This window comes from Eptesicus fuscus, chromosome 1 (genome assembly GCF_027574615.1).
Source record: "Eptesicus fuscus isolate TK198812 chromosome 1, DD_ASM_mEF_20220401, whole genome shotgun sequence".
Lineage (NCBI taxonomy): Eukaryota > Metazoa > Chordata > Mammalia > Chiroptera > Vespertilionidae > Eptesicus > Eptesicus fuscus.
Window position 1 is genome coordinate 132,131,278 of NC_072473.1, and position 22,125 is coordinate 132,153,402.

Below are 22,125 nucleotides of genomic sequence, written 5' to 3' on the forward strand. Positions count from 1 at the left end.
GCTAAGGGAGCAGTGAGGCTAAGAGGATCATTTGAGGTTGAACTAGAGAGGACCTTAAATGTAAGGCTAAATTAGGCGTATCATACACTGGGTGACTGACATTGGCATTTGCTAATGTATTACCACCTCCTGGCTCTTTTGCGCTCTCTAGCCAATCTTCTTATCATCACTCCAGACACTGTGATACTTTTTTCCCTCCTATTGCGTGTGGGTTGGGGAGAGGAAGGGGAGGGAGTAGTCAATCTTGTCTAAAAGTCTGAAAAGGTAAAAGTACTGGTCATATAGATAAGTTATCCATAGATCTTTATATCAGTGTGCAAGTCATTCTCCAGTTCAAATAACCTGGGGACCACTGGTCCATAATGAAGACCTGAGAAATTCCACCAGCGTTCTAATCTAAGCCTTCTTTAATTATAATCTCATGCCAGATTCTTTCAGGGACACATACAACTCTTATATGTGAAGTGGTTCAGTATCTCTGAAGGAACATCTAATAATTTCAAGAGATTATTGAAAAATGTAGGCATATGGACATTAAAATATGTTTTCTTTATTTCACACACAATATGGGGTGGGGCAAAAGTAGATTTACAGTTGTTCATATGAAAAATAATACAGTAATAAATAATAATGCAAGAATAAATTCCGTTTCACGTACTCACAACTATAAACCTACTTTTTACCCACACTGTAAACAAAACACACCAAAAACAAAAACAAGTCATTCACTAGAAATAACTTACCATTGAAATGCATTGTAATGGAAGTACACCAAACCAAGACCATATAAAAAGGCAGCATTCTGTAAAGAAAGGGGAAAAGAGTTTTAGGAAAAGCACTTAAGTGTAATGCATATGACATTATTAACATAAAACATGGTATCCAGGATGTTTTAAGTTATGAAAACTCTATCCTGCATTACAATATATTTGAGAAACATTTTTAAAGCACTGAAATCAGATGAGTCAGCAAAGGCATGGAATTCAATCAATTTGATGAGATTCTCTGGTTTCTTTTTAATCAAACCTGCCATGAAATAAATAAAAAAAAATTTGTCAGCAGAATTCTATGGGCAAGACTATAATAAAAACCTATTATTCAGGAATAAGAAAATGCTTGGACTACGCTATCCTATTATCTCTTGCTTGCATCTGTATTTTTTCTCTAGTTTTTTCTGTTTCTTGAACTGGATTTAATTTTATGTTCAGTGTTGTCAAGAAGACAGTTCAAATTGAAAGGAAATGTACAATATAAACCTAGAAAAAATTTTATTAAAAATAAAGCGCACGCTAAAATGATACCTAGTCATTTATATTTGGGGTTTTAAACATCAGTGATGCCTATTTTCAGTATAAAACAGAGAGACACTTATCCAGACTCATTTTGACCTCTGGCCTCCAAACAGAAACTAGCTACCTATTCCCTTTTTTAGTACCTACCTTGTGTTTTATCAATAAAAAAGCAAATTTGTTTTAGTAAATCTTCCCTATTAAAAAAAAAAAGTAGCCCTAACTGGTTTGGCTCAGTAGATAGAGCATCAGCCTTTGGACTGAAGGGTCCCAGGTTCGATTCCGGTCAAGGGCATGTACCTTGGTTGCGGGCACACCCCCAGTGGGGAGTGTGCAGGAGGCAGCTGATGGATGTTTCTCTCTCATCTATGTTTCTAACTCTCTATCCCTGTCCCTTCCTCTCTGTAAAAAATCAATAAAATACATTTTTAAGAAAGTAAACCTTTCATACTCATCTCTGTGAACAAATTTCTCCAAACCTATATTCTAAAACTTGAAAATTTTAAACTCTTACTAACATGTGTCTTGCCAAACTGTCTGGGGTTGCATTTCTCCAGAAGCAAAAGGTTTTAGTGCAAGTAATCTATTTATAGTTATCCTAGGAAGCACCAGTTAAAAAGTGGAGAACTGCCGAAACTGGTTTGGCTCAGCGGATAGAGCGTCGGTCTGCGGACTGAAGGGTCCCAGGTTCGATTCCGGTCAAGGGCATGTACCTTGGTTGCGGGTACATCCCCAGTAGGGGGGTGTGCAGGAGGCAGCTGTTCGGTGTTTCTCTCTCATCGATGTTTCTGGCTCTCTATCCCTCTCCCTTCGTCTCTGTAAAAGATCAATAAAATATATTTTAAAAAATAAATAAATAAATAAAAAGTGGAGAACTGAAGTAGGGAAGGGAAGGAAACCAATAAAGGGTGCAGTATGGCTGTTTATGCAGCTGTGAGCAACTGGCATTTGATCTTGCTGGGAATCTCTAGGAGACAGTGTGGAACATTCCTCCGAGTCATCTTGTCCTAGGTGTGAGGGACCTAGAGTATGGATCCCAACGGCTGCCAGTTATTGTTTGGAAAAAAAGAATGTGATGTCTAAACCCCAAAGTGTAAACTCATGGCTGAGTTTTTGGTATGCAACTATTTTTTAATACTAAAATTTGTTCTGGAGTTATATTGTGCATTTCCTTTGAATTCTAAGTACCTTTTTGGAAACACTGAAAAATGTTTAAGTACATCTTAAAATGTACTAAGTATGAAAATTTAATTTCATTCATTCCTCATTAACCCCAACTTTCCAAGTGAGAAAATTACATGCTATAGGAGTATTCACAAATGCTGGTATTTGCAAAGTTTCAGACATCTATTTCAAAAGTTCATATTTCAAAAAATTTTTAATTTAGTCGGAAATGGTTTTAATCAGTATCATTTATATACCACCCCATGCCCTGAAATAAAATGAGGATTTACTAGGTGTCAGGGACAACACTAAAAGGTTGCACAGGCCAAACTGATTAAAATATACTTCTCTGGCCCTCAAGAAGTATGCACCTAGTATGTGTAGAGCGTGGGGGTGGAGAGAACAGGGATATTTAGAATGCAGGATTAGTTAACTCAAGAAGTAGTTAAGTCATCAAATGTTCTCCCCAGAAAGTCTAATTTGAAAGACAACTGTCTTCTTAGGTGGAGATGATGGAGGGAAGGGAGCATATGAATAAAAATAGATAACATGTTTCACCAATTTAGGTAATTGCCCAGGGAAGGTGATGTGGGGAATGGTGGAAATATGAGTTTATTAAGGGGCATTTCTGCTTTCAGGACACGCCCTGAATTCCCCCAACTGCCTCACTTTGTTGATAGTTCATCCTTTCCCCTCTAGGAAATCTTAACCACATCCACGTCACTGTATAAATTCTATCAGTTATTCAAGATCCATTTTGAAAGCCATCTTTCCCATGAAGCTCTGCAACTTCAACTACTTCACGAGAGGTAACCCTTCCAACCTTTAACTTTGGCCTTAGCATAACGTCTCTATCATATAACATAGAGGCCTGGTCCATGAAATTCATACACGGGTAGGGTCCCTAGGTCTGGCTGGCGATCAGGGCTGATCGGTGCCACTGGCTGGGGCCTCCCTTCCCCGGCTGCTAGCCAGGGCCGTCCTTTGCTCCACGCGCCCCCTGGTGGTCAGCGCACGTCAAAGCAAGTAATCAAACTCCTGGTCTCCCAGTCCAACTCCCAAGGGGACACTTTGCATATTAGGCTTTTATATATATACTAGAGGCCCAATGCACGAAGATTCGTGCAAGAATGGGCCCTCCTTCCCCTGGCTGCCGGCACCGCCTTCGCTCTGGCCGGAGCCGCCTTTTCGCTCCGGCCTGGAGCCGCCTTTGTGCCTTCCCACGCTGCCCAGAGACCCGGAGTGGCTGGGGTGGTGTGGAACGCCCCTGGCCACTAGGCGCCTGTGTATGCAAATTAACCTGCCATCTTTGTTGGGTTAATTTGCATAGTCACTTCTGATTGGCTGGTGGACGTCGCCAAGGTACAGTCAATTAGCATGTTACCCTTTTATTAGTGTAGACATTAGAGGCCCGGTGCTGGTGGGGTCCCTCGGCCTGTCCTGCGCCCTCTCGCAATCTGGGACCCCTCATGGGATGTCGGACTGCCGGTTTTGGCCCAATCTGTGCAGGCCAGGCCAAGGGACCCCACCGGTGCACGGGCCTCTAGTATGCATATAAGATCTTGGGTTAATATCTTCCCACCCCCCCCCCCCCGCCACCCCATTCCCTCTGAGATTGATCAGTGTGTTCCATATTTCCATGCCTGTGTGCCGAGTGTCTGCCTCATGGTGGTCATTGCGCATCATAGCTACTGGCCGGTCAGCCAGTCCAGTCCGCCAGTTGCTTAGGCTTTTATATATATATAGATATAGAAGATTATTATATAATAGTAAGCATTTAATTTTATGCAAAATGCTAACATTTCTTTTAGAAAGTTCTAACAACCCTTTAAGGTGGTAGAAGGCCTCATTTGTAGAGTGAAGAAAAGGACCTGAAAGATTAAGCAATTTGCTCAAAGAAATAGGTACTAAGTAGCAGACATAGGAACTGAATCTAGGTCTGCCTCCAGAGCTTACTCTTAACTACTATATTTTTGTTATTTGACAAAATAACCTAAGACAAAAATACCACAAAGGCAAGAGTGCTAAGCATCTGTGTATCCCCTGTTATCAGTGGGGAATGTCCACCCCCATGCCATAAGGCCCAGGAAAACATTTGGTCTGGCCCTGCCAAGGAAACCATGGGCGGGACTTAAAATTTAATAAACCGAGGAGCTTTTTTCATAGCAACATAAATTTATATTAAATGAATTACATTAAGCAAATGATGTTATAAATATCCAAATGGCCCTTGGCAGAAAAATGGTTCCCCACCCCTGACATTGCAGATACCCGAAAGTTTAGTAAAGTGAATCACTTTATATCACAGTATTTAAGTTCAGTTATTAAGCTCAGTTCCCTAAGTGACACAAAATTAGTATGAGACATGGTCCCTACTAACCTGAAGCTTATACATTGTGGCAAGGAGTTAAGTTTCATTTTTCCATTAACAGTTAACAATTTAATTCAAACCTTTATTGAGCCCCTATTATGAGCCACAGCAGAGTTATCAGCACTGGGAAGACAACAGTGAACAAAATAGGCAAAGATCCCTATCACCAATGAATTTACAATCTAATGACAAAGGATTATGAAATTAAGTGCATAACAATATATTCCCAGCTACAACCAACCACATGATCTCACTTTTATGTTGAATCTAATAAACAAAATAAACTGACAATGAAGCAACTGACTGTGAAATCTCAGAGGGAAGAGGTGAAGGATTAACCAAAGAATTTATATGCATACTAGAGGCCTGGTGCACAAAATTCGTGCACGGTGGGGGGGAGTCCCTCAGCCCAGCCTGCACCTTCTCCAATCTGGGACCCCTCGAGGGATGTTCGACTGCCCATTTACAGGGATCGGGCCATGGGGGTCTGGTCAGCTTGGGTGAGGGGCTGATGGCTATTTGCAGGCTGGCCAAGCCCCCCAGTGGGGACGCTCACCTCATGGGGGTGTGGCCAGCCTGGGTGAGGGGCTCAGGGCTGTTTTCAGGTGGGGGTCCCCGCTGGGGTGCCTGGCCAGCCTGGGTGAGGGGCTGATGGCTGTTTGCATGCTGGCCACAGCCCCTTCAGGGTGGGGGTCCCCACTGGGGTGCCTGGCCAGCCTGGGTGAGGGGCTGAGGGCTGTTTTCAGGCTAGCCACACCCCCCAGTGACCCAAGCTCCCAGCCCTCCTTTTTCTACTTTTTTCTTTTTTTTTTTTTTAGCGCTTCCTTGAGCGGAGGCCAGGGCCAGCAGGAAGCAGGTATCTGGGATTTATTTATATTCTATAAATGAAACTTTGGGTAGGCGGGAAGGTTGGCTTCCTCCATTGCCGGGAGCAACCCAAGCCTCCTGCTTGCTTCAGCTCCGTGGCCACTGCCATCTTTGTTGGGTTAATTTGCATACTCGCTCCTCATTGGCTGGTGGGTGTGGCGGAGTGATGGTCAATTTGCATGTTTTTCTTTTATTAGTGTAGATGTGCATAACCCATGGACACAGACAATAGTGTGGTGAAGGCCTGGGGAGGGGGCAGGAGTCATGTGGAGGAGGTCAATGGGGGGGGGGGACCACACCTGTAATATTTTCAACAATGCTATCTAATAAAAGGGCAATATGCAAATTAACTGCCACTCCATTACAAAGATGATGGCACCCATAGCCACAAGATGGCGGCACCCAGTGCCCTCAGCCCCGCCGGAGTTCCCCAGTCCGGGGGGGGGGGGGAGGGGTGGGGGGGGGGCGGCGTGCGCATCCACTGAGAGTGGGCAGCGTGAGCGGCCTGGGGGAATGCTTGCTTCATTGCCCCAGCCACAGAGGGCCTCTGGGGGACAGGGGCCGGCCCGCAGCCTCTGCAGCCGAGCACAGGCCTGGAGAGAAGACAGCGGCCCGCCTCCCACGGAAGCAGTGCAGCTCCCTCCCGCCTCCTGTGGAACTGGCGTGGGTCCCTCCCGGCGCCGCAGAAGCCGCAGGCGGCCTGCTGCGCGCAATATTGCACGATGGGCTACTAGTAAAGATAAATAAAAATAAAAACTAAATAGCTCGCTCTCCACACAAAAAAAAGATAGATGACTTTACTAGTAAATTCTGCATAACTTTTAAGGAAGAAATCATATCAATCCTACACATACGATAGAGAAAAGGGCAATTCCCAACTCATTTTATGAGGCCAAAACTATCCTGATGCAAAAATCATGTCACACGAAGAAAATTACAAAGTAGCATCACTTATGAACAAAAGTGCAAAAATGCTTAACAAAATATTACTACACTGAAGCCAGCAACATAACACATGTGACTAAAAGGGGTTCATAAAAAAAAGTCTGAAGAACCAAGCAATGTAATTAAGCATATTAACACATTCTTAAAAATCCATAGGATCTCAGTAGATGAAGAATAATAAAATTTGACAAATTCATTATATATTCATTATAAATGGAGTGTGGGGAAGAACCTCCAAGTAAAACTAGTAACAGAAGGGAACTTCTTCAATATAAATCTGCAAAAACCTTACAGCTAATATCATATTCAACGGGGAAAACTGAATGTTTTCCTCCAAAGATAAGGAACAACAAAAGGATATTCCCTTATATTCAACACTGTACCAAAGTTCCTTGTTAATCCAACAAGGCAACAACAAAAATTAAAGTGTATCTACAGATCAGAAAAGAAAAATTAAAATTGCCTTTAACTACAGACAGCATGATGAAGTACATAGAAAATCCAAAGAAATCTAGAGCAAAGCTACTAGAACTAGTAATTAGCTTATCAAAATAGAAGGCTGCTAAGTAAGTGTACAATCATCTACTGTGCTCCAGTATAATAGCAACAAACAATGAAAATAAACTTTTACAATGCCTCCAATCACAACATCAAAAAAGTAAAATAATAGAGCCGAAACCGGTTTGGCTCAGTGGATAGAGCATCGGCCTGCGGACTCAAGGGTCCCCGGTTCGATTCCAGTCAAGGGCATGTACCTTGGTTGCGGGCACGTCCCCAGTGGGGGGTGTGCGGGAGGCAGCTGATCAATGTTTCTCTCTCATTGATGTTTCTGACTCTCTATCCCTCTCTCTTCCTCTCTGTAAAAAATCAATAAAATATATTTTTTTTAAAAAAAAGTAAAATAATAGAAATAAACTTTAAAACGTGTATTGAAAACTATCAAACATTGCTGAAGGAAATTAAAGACCTAAATAAATGGTGAGATATACCATGCTCCTGGATTAGTAAATGCATTATTATTGAAATAATGTAATACTTTCAACAATAAAGATTTAATTTTAAAAAGAAAGTAGAAATTCTTCCCATATTGTTTTATGCAAATAATGTGGTGCCAATCAAAACCCTAGCAGGATAAATTTAAACTTTATGTGGAAGGCAAAACAAACAAACAAAAACCACACAATTTGAAAAAGACCACAGAGAACTTACAATGCTTGATTTCAAGACTACAGCAGCAAAACAGGGTGATAGTGGCGTAAAAACAGACACAGATAACTGGAACATAACAAATGATCTAGAAATGCACACAAAATTAAATGGCCAATTGATTTTTATCAAAGAGCAAATGGTAATTCAATTTTGAAAGGATAGTCTTTCCAACAGATGATGATGGAACGGGGTTATCAATTTGACCAAGGGGGATGCAGAGGGAGCCCACACACTGATGATTATCTCACATCATGAACAACTTGACAACTTGAAGTGTACCAGAAACCCAAACATAATCATTGTGACTATAGAAATTCTAGGAAAGAAAGCTGAGGAAACTTTATCATCTTGGGATAGGCAAAGATTTCTTAACAGAACACAAAATCAGAGGCTATGAAAGAAAAAAATTGATTAAATGAACTTCATCAAAATTATATAACAGTCACTCCTCAAAAGGTACAATTAAGAAAACAGAAAGGCAAGCCACAGCCTGGGAGAAATTTCCAAAACATATACCTGGTAAAGAGCTTTTATCCAGAGTATGTAAAGAGCCTATTCAACTTAATTAATGAGACAAAAAAAGAAGTTAAAAATGAGCAAAAGACATGAATAGGTAGTTAAGAAAAGAAGGAATACAAAAGGCCAATAGCATATACAAGATGCTCAACATCACTATCATCAGGGAAATGCAAATAAAAAGAAAATGAAAAACCACTACTTAATTACCAGAATGGCTAAAGTTAAAAAAAAAAAAAACTGACAATACCAAGTGCTAGTAGAGATGAAGAACAACTGGAAATCTCATTCATTGCTAACTGAAATCTAAAACACTGCAGTCACTTTGGAAAACAGTTTGGCATTCAAACCTACAACTGCAATATTGTGACCGCTGTAATTAGGTAGCTATTAATTTAATAACAGGAAAGCAGCAAAGGAAGGCCAGACATTAGAAGCATGGCCATCTGGGCAGCTTCACCAGGAAGCTGCGATTGCACACACCCCAGGGAACCACCAGCCACTCCCTGCAGATCACGGAGGGAAAGGACTGGGCAGAGGAGAAGATGGCCACATGAGCAGGGAGTCAGCATGACGCAGGGAAGGCACTTGCCTGTCAGTCTAACCAAAAACAAAGATAACTGGCTGGTGAAATTTGAAAATACCTAATTCCCAGACAAAGGAATTCTCTCTTGTTCCTCTGGCTTTGCTCCTGCTTCCCCGTGTTCCCTCCACAGCCATGTGGAGCATGGAGACCCCGCACGCCATGGACTGCAGCTGGGAACACAAGCCAAGCTGGCCTGGTGCTGGACTGGACTGTGCAAACTGGAGTGGAAACTCCGGGCATCGGCTCTCATCCCAGCCCTGCTCAAGACAACGTGGGGCATGTTCCTTGGTGGGGCGCAGGGAGACGGGACCTTGGAAACTCAGGAATGTAATTCCACGCAAATAAATGCCACTCGTTCTCCCATGCCAGTCTCAGAAAATTCCTTTTCTCGTGACATCCCAAGAAGCTCACTTCAACTGGCAACAGGTAGGGATGCAAAGGACACTATGACCCAGGATTTCCAAATCCTAGGTGTATATACAAAAAACAAACAAACAAAAACCTATGACCTTACAAAGACAAAGAATGTTCACATTACTTCATTCATATTTGACCAAAAAGTGGACACAACCCAAATATCTATCAACTGATAAAAAGGAAAAATTGTGGTATCAGTATTGTATGAAATACTACTTAACAATAAAAGGAACACAATACATATTATATGAATGAATCTCAAAAAATGGCAAGATGAATGAAAAATATCCAAAGCAAAAGAATACATGCCGTTTGAATCAAGTTGGGTGACATTTAGGAAAAGCCAAAATTAGAGAAAGCAGATAACTAACTGGTTGCCTGAGATCAGGGGTCAAAAGTGAGAATCAACTGTACAGGGGGCACAAGGGAACACTGAGTGATGGAAATGTTCTATATCTTAACTGTGGTAATGGTTACACAACCCCATACATTTGCCGAAATGCAGTAATTTGTACACTTAAACTACTGTAAATTATACCTCAAAAAAAAAAGCAGAGGAAAGAAAATCCAGATATTTTTGTGGGCTAAAGTTAATTATAGAGTATGTTTGGAAAAACAAGCCTTAAAGGGCCAGCCAGAGAAACTCTAAAAAATAAATAAATAAATAATAGGGAAATGGTGCCCTAGCACTACCACATATTAAAACATACAAGGCCTCTGTAAGTAAAGTAGCATATTAGTTAATGAACAGGACTAAGGAAATAGACCAGAAAATCCAGATACAAAACTGCATATGAAAATTTAGTATACAATTAAGGCAACATCTCAAATTAGTGGAGGAAAAGATAGATTTTTTAAAAAACAATATACTGCGTTGGGATAATTCCTCACACTATACATCCCAAATTGATCACAAATTTAAATTAAAAACTAAAACCACTGAAATACTAAATGAAAAAAGTGGGTGAATTTCTCTAACACCTATGAGTGAGGAAAAAGCTGTCTTATGATTCAAAAATGCAGATGCAACTTAAGAAAAGACTGACATATTTGACTACAAAGAAATAAATTTCTGCATGGGCAAAAACAAACACACAAAAGCAAAGTAAAACAAATGACAAATATCTGCGATTTATATCACAGGAAAAAATATAACTCGTACATACAATATGACCATATAAAACACACAAAGAAAACAATGGCCCAATAGAAAAATGAGTAACAAATATTTCAAAGAACTACAAAACAGTCTTCAAACTTCAATTTAAAAAAAAATAAAAACAACCTCACTAGCAACTAAGAAAATACAAATTTAAACAACAATAAGACACCAGCTCTGACCTGTCAGATTGGCGAAAAGCCCACTGACACAAACTTTCCAGACTAAGACCGAAGGGAAACAAGCATCCCCAAAGGAGTGGCATTTAACACGTAAGCTTCCACCTAGCAGTCCCACTTATGAAGAACTCCACACCAAACAGTCTTTACACCACAGAATTACTAACAACGTCATGAAAAGACACTTTCAATACTTACTGCAGTGCCATCTGTAAAGGAAAATACTGAAGCAACAGATTCAATAATCTATAGTAAATCATCATGACCTTGAGTTAGGCAAAGATTTCTTAGGTACAATACCAAAAGCATAAGTAATGAAAGAAAAAGTTGCAAAGTTGGATGTTATCAAAATTAAACATTTTTGCAGTTCTAAATATACTATCAAGAATAAAGCCAAGTTGCCCTAGCTGGTTTGGCTCAGTGGATAGAGTGCCAACCTGCGGACTGAAGGGTCCCAGGTTCAATTCTAATCAAGGGCACATGCCCAGGTTGTGGGCTTGATCCCCAGTAGGGGACATGCAGGAGGCAGCCAATCAATAAATCTCTCTCATCATTGATGTTTCTATCTCTCTCTCCTTCTCCCTTCCTCTATGAAATCAATAAAGATATTTAAAAACAATTTAAAAAAGAATAAAGCAAGCTATACAAGCCATCACATATACCATCAAGAAGTGACTATACAAGCCACAGACTTAAGAAAAATTCAAATTATATGTCCAATAAGTGATTCCTTGTAACAGGAATGTACCATAAAGAACTCTTAAAGGAGACATATGTACTACTATTTGTAATACTTTAAACAATAAAAAAAAAATTTTTTTTTGGGGGGGGGGAGAACTCTTACAATGCATTAATTTTTTTAAATTGATTTTAGAGAGAGGGAGGAAGGGAGAAAGGGAGAAAGAAAGAGAACCATTGATATGTTGTTCCACTTATTTATATACTTATACAATGCACTAACTTTAAAAAAAAATTTAAAAATAGGCAAAGGGTTTATATAGGCATTTAACCAAAGACTATATATAAATAGCTAATATGTTCATTAAAAGATATTCAACATCATCAGTCATTAGGAAAATGCAAATAAAAACATAGTAAGATACTAGTTCACATCTACTAGGATGGCTACACTAAAAAACTGAACAGCCTGGCCAGTGTGCTCAGTGGCTGAACATCGACCTAGGAACAAGGAGGTCAGGGCATATGCCCACATGTGCAGGAGGCAGCCACTGGATGATTCTCTCTCATCGCTGATGTTTCTATCTCTCTCTCCCTCTCCCTTCGTCTCTGAAATCAATAAAAATATATTTTTTAAAAAACTGAACTATTACAAGTGTTCACGAGGATATGAAGAAATTGGAATGATAGCTGGTGAAACTATAAAGTGGTACGGTACTCTGGAAAACAGTTTCTAAAAATTTTAAAAATAGATTTATTCTGCAACCCAGCATTTCCACTCCTGATTATCTACCTAAGAGAAATAAAAATATATGTCCACACAGAAACTTGTACACAGATGTTCACCAGCAGCATTATTCACAATAGCCACAAAGTGGAAACAACTTAAGTGCCCATCAAGTGATGGCACATCCATACATTTGAATATTATCAGAGTAAAAAGGAATAAAGTATTAATTAATCCATAATAAATGGATCAACTCTGAAAACATATGCTAAGTGAAAAGAACAAGTCACAAAAGACCACATGTTATATGACATTTATATGAAATATCCTGAAAATACAAATACATACAGAAAGTAGATTAGTACTTGCCAGGGGATGGGCATGAGGTTTCATTATGGGGAGATGAGACTGTGGTTATGGTTGCACAACTCCGGAAATTTACTAAAAGCCACTGAATTGCATAGTTAAAACTGTTGAGTTTTATGGTATGTAAATTATACTCCAATAAACTTTTAAAAGAAAGATAAGCCTCAGACTAGAGCAGACATTTCCAATACATTAAAAATTTTACTAAAATGCATTTTTTAAAAATTCAACGAAAAGACAAACTAGGCAACAGAAAAACAAAACTCCATCTTAAAAATCTGAAATGTCAATTCAGATAAAGAAACCCCACTGGTCAATAAATTTATACATAAAGTATACATGATGTAAAAGATTAACCTGCCCAAGTAACTTTATGCACAGCTTAAACTAAGAAAATAAATGGTCATTGCTGTGCACAATTCTTCATTTAGGTAGGTCTTTTAAAAAATGGTTAGGTTCCATTGTCTTCCAAACTCCAATTATAGACAGACTATACCAAGAAAGATTTCCATTATAATTTTCCCATTATGCCTTCCCTTTTCAGCCTCATCTTACCTTATAATAGACAAATATGCAAATTGACCGCACCTTCGCTACGCCCAAGCCACGCCCACCAACCAAGCCACGCCCATCAACCACGCCCACAAGGAAACCGTTGCAGGGACGCTGGGATGTGGCGGAGCCCAAGGTCCGGAAAGCCGCCCGGGGCTTTCCGGGCCTTGGGCGCCAGCGGGGTGCCTGCTCCGATCGCAGGAGCGAGCCGGCTCGCTCCTGAGATCGGGTAGCAGGGACACTGGGTGCAGCCGAGCCCAAGGCCACCGCCCAGGGCCAAGCCAGGACCCTGAAAGAAGGTAAAAGGCGGTGGCCACAGCCAAGGCCTGGGTCCCCGGTGCCAGCAGAAAACTGGTGCAGGCAGCCAGGTGAATGAAGGTCTATTGCATGAATCTTCGTGCAAACGGGCTACTAGTAAAGAATATTGTTACAACTTGGCCTTGCTTGCTTTTAAATTCTCACACTTATGCCCTGGCAGGTGTGAATCAGTTGGTTGAGCATCGTCCCATGCACCAAGTCGCTGGTTCAATTCCCGGTCAGGGCACATGCCCAGGTTGTGTGCTCAATTCCCAGCAAGGGGTGTGCAAGATGCAGTCGATCAATGTTTCTCACAACGATGTTTCTCTCTTTCATTCTATCTATATCTCTCTTTCTCTCTCCCCCTCCCCCCTCCCTCTCCCTCTCTTTCTCTGTGAAATCAATGAAAACATATTTTTTTAATTATAAATTCTCATGCTTAGGGTCATCTTTGGCCAAAAGATTTGTGTCAGAGTAATCTAATTCTTTTAATAAAATACAAAGTGATTCATACAAAAGAGCAAAAAGTACACTCATTTTTCCTTTTCCAATCCCCTTCCCTGAAAGTAATATTTTAAAGTAATTAACAAAATTACTTTAAAACAAACAAAAGAACCCTTCCTGCCTCTCCCCCACCCCCCCCCCCCCAAAAAAAAAAAAACAAAGAGAAACAGGCATGCAAATGTGCACTAACCTTCCAGTAGTCAGATTGTAAACTGTAGTACCTCTGGTATGCAGATAATGCTGAAAGGAGAAAGGTAAATATGAGTCACAATTATGTCCTATTTCAAAATCAATAATTCAAGAAACATGAAAAGAAACATTATAACAAACTTCCCACCAAACCCAGCTCCCAGCAGACAGAGTTAAGATGAAATAATTCAGAAAATTTAGAAATCTACCCCCCCCACACACCCAATGTCAAATATATCGAGTTCAAGGTTGTAAAACCATGGTCACATGTCAGACCTGTACATAAACAGAATCTAGGCTACTTCTTTCATCAACTTGACCTTCCACAGAGACCAAATCTGGTAAGAGAATTAAGATTGTTCCAATGCTACTCCAGAATACTAGGTTATTTGTTTTCACAAGGGATCTTTAACTTACAAGAATGACTAAGAACTCAAAAACCTCAAATGGCAAAAGAGCTATTTTGTCTGTGAAGCTTCCTTTCATACAATCAACAAGAAATCCACCTCAGAATTACCTTACTCCAACTCAATTCCAAACCAGGATATCCTATACCCTTAAATCTACCTCAAGGTATAAAGGGCTCAGAAAAAAATTAAAGTAGTTCCTCTCAATCTAAGAACTTGGTGAGGAGGAGGTTAAAAGGCAAACAAAAAGTTATATATACGTATTAGAATTGGCAGAGAGATCACATTTTAAAAAACTGATGAGCAATAAATAAGTCATGGGGATGTAATGTACAACATAACTATATTTGAAAGTTGCTAAGAGAATAAATCTTAAATGTTCTCATCACAAGAAAATAATTTTGTTGCTATGTTTGGTGATGGATGTTAACTCTATTTTCTGTGATCATTTCCCAATATATACAAATACCAAATGCTGTACACCTGAAACTGTTATATTTCAATTATACCTCAATTTTTAAAAATGACTCTTAGATTTTCAAAGAGTATAACAGGGGAAAATGGAAATAAGTATGTTCTAAAACTCCATTTCTAATGTTTTCATAGTTTATCAGTCCAGCACCTAAATACATATGAATGACATAGAGAACTTTCTGAATATATTCAAATTAGAGAAGCATTAGCCAAAACATAACGTATCTGAATAATTTATTTGAATAATGTTCATCTTTTTGGCATAAAGATGATGTCAACCAACCAACCTCTCTTTTTCTCTCTCTCTCTCAATCTAAAAAAACAAACAAACATGTCATCGGGTAAAGATTAAAAGGGGGGAGGGGGGGCTCGTATGCTCATACAGTATAACTGAAGAATAAAAAGAAAAATCCAAAGCCATCCTATAACTCGTTTGGAATGAAATAAAATAGAGATCTATAGAAACAGAGTGAGGAAATAAAAAGGGATAAAGATTTAGTAGGTGACAGAGACTTGAACATGCTTGGAAATATTATGGCTCTAAGTTAAGATTGTCAAAAGAGGAGAAAGCAAGCATGCCTAGTGACAAGTCCATACAGACAGCACAAGGATGAAAAGAAACGACACTGTAGGTTAAGGGTGATAGCTTTGCCAGAAAAAGGGAGTCTTCTTCAGAGTTAGATGCACTATAAATGCAATAAAGAAAGGACTTAAAATTCAATCTATACTCCTATATTACATATTAGACCATACATTTACGTCAGGCAGAACTCAGCATTTCTCTTTTCATCCCTAACCCAATGTGTAAACTACAGGCAGCAGGTTCGCTGCGAGTGGGTGAGTCTCTGGGTAGGAAAGGAAAGGAAAGGAAAGAACACATAAAATCTGTCAGCTGCACTGACTGCTATCTTTAGGCCAGAACAGGTTGTGGTTTCCTAAGGTTATTAAGTCGATAGATTTCTTTGTTTTTCTGTGGCTGAACTGAAAAACTGTATTTATACCTTGGGATAAATGCTATCTCAGAGAGCTTATATTAACTGTTTCATTGTATATAAATGACTGGTGTGCCTAGCTCTCTAGTCACCTTTCTACCTTTTCAAATCTATACCTTCTGTTATATACATATATATATAGCATTAATATACATTAATACATATTAACATTTGAAAAACCTCTGGACAGCATCTACCACAACAGACCTTTGATCCCATGTTCCTGTCTCTCCACAAGTCTGAAAAGATTTCAGATTAGAGAGAGGAGAAAACAGGAAATTAGAAAAGTTTACGCCTGTGTCAGTCTTTTCACTGAGGTCTTCAAGTCAAACTAATACATCTCCTGAAATCTAAGATTTAATACTTCTTTGTCGTTATTAAAATAATATACGCATTGTCTTTGTATCTCACATTTGGCTTACCACAAGAGACACCAAGTAGGTGTCGTCTTTGTGTTCCTTCAATATGCTCTGCCACCAGCTCCCTGGTTCTTGAAGCTACTGTAACTTTTGCTTGTTGACTGGACACAGGCTTCTGGCAACCTCGGTACGGTCACTACTGTGCTACTTGCAGTTATTTCTCAATTATATTTGCTAACTCTAGGCCACGAGTAGATTGAAGGAAATTGGTGGTTCTCAAATTGCAAAGAAAGTGAATGAAGGTATCAGTGGTTAAAAAAAAAAAGAAATACATTTATGAAGTTATATGGAGAAATAGGGTGCAATAATTGTGAATACAATGAAAACATGAAACAATCACCTTAAACTGTATCAGTTTTCAGAGATACATAATATTTATTCTGTGGATATTATATGTCAGTATATGTCAATGTTCTGGATTTTTATATCATTTTTATTTCAAAAGTCAATTTGTATTATATCGCAAACATATATGCTATGCAAACTAATTCCCAATGACTATCTGAACGAAGCTTTAAACAAAGAGCAAATTCTTAAAAGAATCATAACCTTTACTTCCAACAGCCATAGCAATAAGTGAACCATGCAAAAATAAAAAAATTGATAATTCTTAAAGAAACCAAAGTCAAAGTTATTGAAAAACTATGTACTTTCTGTTCTTTTACTATATATCTCAAGATGGAGTATTGTCATTCCAATCAAGAAAGACAAAAAAGAGAGAGCTGGCCAACTCTGACTTAAGACGTCCCCACATTAACAACGCTTGGAATGCAGGTAATTTGTCCTAGCCACTTGTTACTGCTGAGGAACTAAAACAATGAAAACCTATTTTGCCCAAAAGCGACAGGCAATGCAACAAATGACCAATTACTTGAGGAAGGAAAATCTATCACTGGCTGGAATTTCAGGGAAAGCTTCTAGCTCACCACAAACCAAGAAACTATTTTTAAACAAACCAGGAGGAAACTACTTTTTAGTTTTTCATACTAATATCAGCAATAATTATTATATCTCCAACTTTTTTTTATTTTTTTACTTCTGAAACTCCTACTATCCATTCCCCTAATCTCTTACCTCGGGGTTTCTATCTTTTTATGATTTTGCTGTATACGTTGAGGTAATTTGCTACATGATTTTCTAAGTAACTAACTTAACTTAGTGATAACCCTCTCATATAATATGCCACACATATTTACTTGATATTTACATATAATTCTATTAATTATACTGCTCTGAGGCTCCATCACATATATTCACAAGAATATACATGCTTGCCTTTCAGCCCAGGGTTCTCTGCTTCTCGAGTTGTTCTCCAACCAACCCAAAGAGGAGAAATCGCTGCGCCATCTCCGTGGCTTAAGGCAGTTAACAGCTCCATCAGCCGTTTGGCTCAGCGGAGGTCAATGGGTTAGCTTTGAAGTTAGGAGTGAAGAGGAGGTATGAAAAGCCGCGGTGAAAAACCACTCCAATCCCACTTGAAGCCAGGACTGCTGGGAGCCCTACATGCACACAGCCTGTAGCCGTGAACGCCTCTGCGGCAGGGAGCTTCCTTGCTGAAGTCACACTCCTTCCCAGGCGGGCCCACATCCGTTATCGAACGGACGGACGGAAGATAAAGGCCTTGGCACCCGTTCTAGCCCCAGAGCTCCCGGTGGAGTAGGCCAAGGCTGTCAGAGGGATCTCCCTCTGTCCAATCCTGGTTTCATCCCCACCTTCCACAGGAGTTGGTCCTAAAGGCACTCCTTACTAAACAGCCTATATGTGACCTCCCTCTAGAGCCGTGGTCGCGAGCCACAGGCGGCTCTTTGGCCCCTTGAGTGTGGCTCTTCCACAAAATACCACGGCCTGGGTGAGTCTATGTTGAAGAAGTGGCGTTAGAAGAAGTTTAAAAAATGTGGCCCTCCAAAGAAATTTCAATCGTTGGACTGTTGATATTTGGCTCTGTTGACTAATGAGTTTGCCGACCACTGCTCTAGGGCAGTGGTTCTCAACCTTTCTAATGCCTCGACCCTTTAATACACTTCCTCATGTTGTGGTGACTCCCAGCCATAAAATTATTTTCGTTGCTACTTCATAACTAATTTTGCTCCTGTTAATGTACCGTAATGTAAATATCTGTGTTTTCCGATGGTCTTAGGCTCTACAGCAGCAGTTCTCAACCTGTGGGTCGCGACCATCGGAAAACACAGATATTTACATTACGGTACATTAACAGGAGCAAAATTAGTTATGAAGTAGCAACGAAAATAATTTTATGGTTGGGGGTCACCACAACATGAGGAAGTGTATTAAAGGGTCGCGGCATTAGAAAGGTTGAGAACCACTGCTCTAGAGGAATCTAACCTACAATAGACCAATTACTACTTTTTTAGGATAAATTCCTAGAAGTCAAATGACCTAATCAAGTGATAGCAATGTTTTTTAAACTATACACATTATCAACAAGAAAGGCTTAAGTTTCACAAAGCCTTGTTTTCTTCTGGTTCAAATTCATCTAAAATGACAGAAAAAATATTTCAATGAATAAATCTGTAACAGGAATGATAAAGTATACCATCTGCAGATCAGAAAATTTTTAGGAATTCCTATAAGACAGGAAACAGATGGGATCAGAATGACAAAGAAGAGAAAAACCACAGTCCAAAAATGTATACAAAAAAGAGTAGAATTCCACCATTTTCTACTATAAAAATAGAATCAGTTTTTCACAAGGAGATCCAAACTCAGAGAATTTCACACAACAATGATGACTCAGGACAATAAAGAACTGTCTTCACAATAACAGGGCCAGTAAGTCCCCCGTATACATATACCTGAGCAGTTTGTTCACATGTTCACTGCAAGTTTTATTGTTTATTTCCCAAAAAGTTGTGCTATATAATCTGTTCTCTAAAAATACATGTTTATTTGGCTGGGTTGGAGGTTTTCATCTTGCCCTGGTTCCAGAGAGAGAAATGAAGCAGCCTGAGGTAACAAATGTTCCCATCAACTGGTAGTGGTGGTGGTAGGGTGTGTGAGGGCTACTAGTTTTGGACTTACAGGAAGACAATGAAGAGAATAGATAGAAATAATTCAGTAACTGGTATTTTTAAAAGGAATTTTTTAAGTGAGAATGTGGTCAATAAAACTTCAAGAAGGATTAAAAAACACACATAATTCACAACTAGGAAACAGAGCATCAGCTAGAAATACTTAAAATACATATTATGTATACCTCTGCATCTATCCTCATTCCTCTTCTTCCTATAACAAAGAATCGAACTACTGCCGACCAGCATTAATGACCAGTTCATCTACACAACGGTAAAAGGGTCTAAGAGCACATCTTTTCAAAGACTTAAATTCTTAGGTTATCTTTCTCTTTTCCCATTTTATTAGATTATTTCCTCCAGCTAGTCTTGCCACACAGTCCAGTTGCCACATGCCCCCTACCTCACCTTCCAAAAAAGAAAAAAGCACTTTCCAAAACAAGTATTTTTGTATTCTTCATTACCTTCACAGCCAAACATTTTATAAATGGAAAATGTAGCTAAATTCATAAACTAATAGTTTTCAAAGCCAGTACATATTTTAATGATCTATAAGCAGCAAGGACATAAGGCCCACATGCAAATCTAATTTTCAAGTTTGGGTCTCTATTTATGTCCTCTCAAATCAGTGTGCTGGACAAAAAAAAAGTGCAGCATTAAAAAATTAGATTGCACAGATATCTATTATGTTTCTTTTGTGTAATGGTTTCCTTTAAATAACTTACTAATTTAATTAAAATATCTAATAGAGTATTAAATAATTAATGCCTGTTATCCTGAAGTCAACCTGCTAAATACGAACTAGTTTCACATAACAATCCCAAAACGTCTAAGCTATCACCTCCTCCCCTCATTTTATAGATTAGAAGACAGAGCCCTGGGATGTATATATAATCTGCTAATGGTAATGCAGCCAATGGCAAATAATAGAGATGAGCTGTTATAAGTAAGTAAGTAAATAAATAAATAAATAGATAAGCAGGCCTAACTCCAAAATCCATAGATTACACCTGTCTCAAACTAAAATTGCATTTTCATCAGGAGAGTGTTCACTTGACTTAACACAAAAGTGGCATAATAAAACATCAACACTAAATTCCAGCAATCCTTCACTCTAGCCCTGTAATAACCTACCAGTTGTTCTGCCCACTACACACATATGTGGAAACAAGCATAATAAATCCAACCACTCCACATTAAGATGTTTACTATGATCAAAAGGTTAAAATGTTTTTGCTTATAAAGATGCAGTTTTTATTTGCTATAGATGTTGCTTTTGGTATTAAGGGAGATAATATTTAGAGGTGCTTTTAACTTCCTAAGTGAATAATGGCCAGGGGATCAACAGTTTGGTGAAATAAAAAGGACACATCTTAGGGGACTACCTCCAGTTATTTAACTCACTTTAATTCTTATAGGAAAAAAATTGTCAAATGAATAAAAATCTTGTTTTATCCAATGCTCATATCTGATCATCTCTCTGTTATTTACCTTTACAATAAATAACATGGCTACATATCACATTTTTGTTCAAATATTGTCTAGCTAAAATGGAAGTTCTATAGCCAGCATAAAGAAGAGAAATGCTGAGTTTGTGTTACTTTCCTAAAGTGCCCACCAATGGCTCACTTTCTACTATGGCACAACTTTTGATGGGCAGGGATTTTTCATAAGGTGGAACAAAAGGGTGGTGCACATGTAGGTGGCTATAAGTTTAACTGAACGGTCTATAGATAATTTACAAGGAGTTACATGAATTCTTCCCATTTCCATCTATCCTGCCTTTTTCTTTCTTTTTTTTCTCATTTAGGATGTTCATAAGCTTACAATTTTTTAGAAGTAAAACTGGTAGTACCCTTGATAAAGATAGGGTACAAACTATTACAATTATTTTAAACACATATATAAATCAAACAGTAATTAACAAGGGGAAAAATTACCTTTTGGATAATCTTCCAATAAGAGGTTGAAGTGACCTAATTGACAAAAGAAATCAGACTCCACTTTTCCTTCAGCTTTTAAGATTAGAGATTCGTAGCAGCGAACAGCCTAGAAATAAAAAATACAAACATTTAAGAAAAAGACAAAACCCTAAAATGCATTTCCTTCCTGACATAATGCACATATCTTCCATTTAATAATCCAAGAAATCAATATATTTATTTCACTTCTGCCTCAGACATACTCAATGTAGCATTATTTTTTTATTTTTTTATTTTTTTGAAAAGGAGGAAGGGAGAGAAAGAAACATTGAAGTGAGAGAGATTCCTCGATCGGCTGCCTCCTATACACACCCGGACCAGGGATCAAACCCATGACATGGCCAGGGTGAATGCAGCATTCTTTAGAATACCTAAGTGTTTATTAAAAGAGCCACTAGTTATTGCATAAGAGCTTTTCCTATCTATAAAATGGAGATGCTAGCCAAATAAGATAATGTAGGAGCACTCTGTTAAATTTTATTCATAAGCTATAAATCTAAATTATTACTATGGTCTCTGTTAATATAAACAAATAACACCCATCTTTCCAACAAATGGAAATAACTTTATTAAGTTATGACAATTCATAGAATCTCCAGAGTAATATTAATAACTTCCATTTATACTTAACAGCTACTTTTTGCCGTAACCTCTACCAGTTTAAACTGCCATAAATTGCCTTTCAACTGTCTCATAATATACATCAAACCCACCAACTCTTAATTCTATTCCCAATTTTCCCCCCCACTATTATACATGCATATGCATTGATTCTCACTGTTCCTTCCCTGAAGAAAAACAAACAGA

General features: G+C 38.8%; 1 protein-coding gene across 3 annotated transcripts in view; it reads right to left on the bottom strand.

The window, feature by feature from the left end:
* KDM6A (lysine demethylase 6A) overlaps nucleotides 1-22,125 on the bottom strand; it is a 156,919-nt gene that overhangs the window by 81,036 nt on the left and 53,758 nt on the right. For all 3 annotated transcript variants that reach the window (XM_054714329.1, XM_008153015.3, XM_008153012.3), the window contains exons 3-5: nucleotides 21,277-21,385; nucleotides 14,017-14,066; nucleotides 744-802 (exon numbers count right to left, since the gene is read on the bottom strand). In XM_054714329.1, the coding sequence (XP_054570304.1) occupies nucleotides 744-802; nucleotides 14,017-14,066; nucleotides 21,277-21,385 (218 nt within the window). The remainder of the gene's footprint in view (nucleotides 1-743; nucleotides 803-14,016; nucleotides 14,067-21,276; nucleotides 21,386-22,125) is intronic.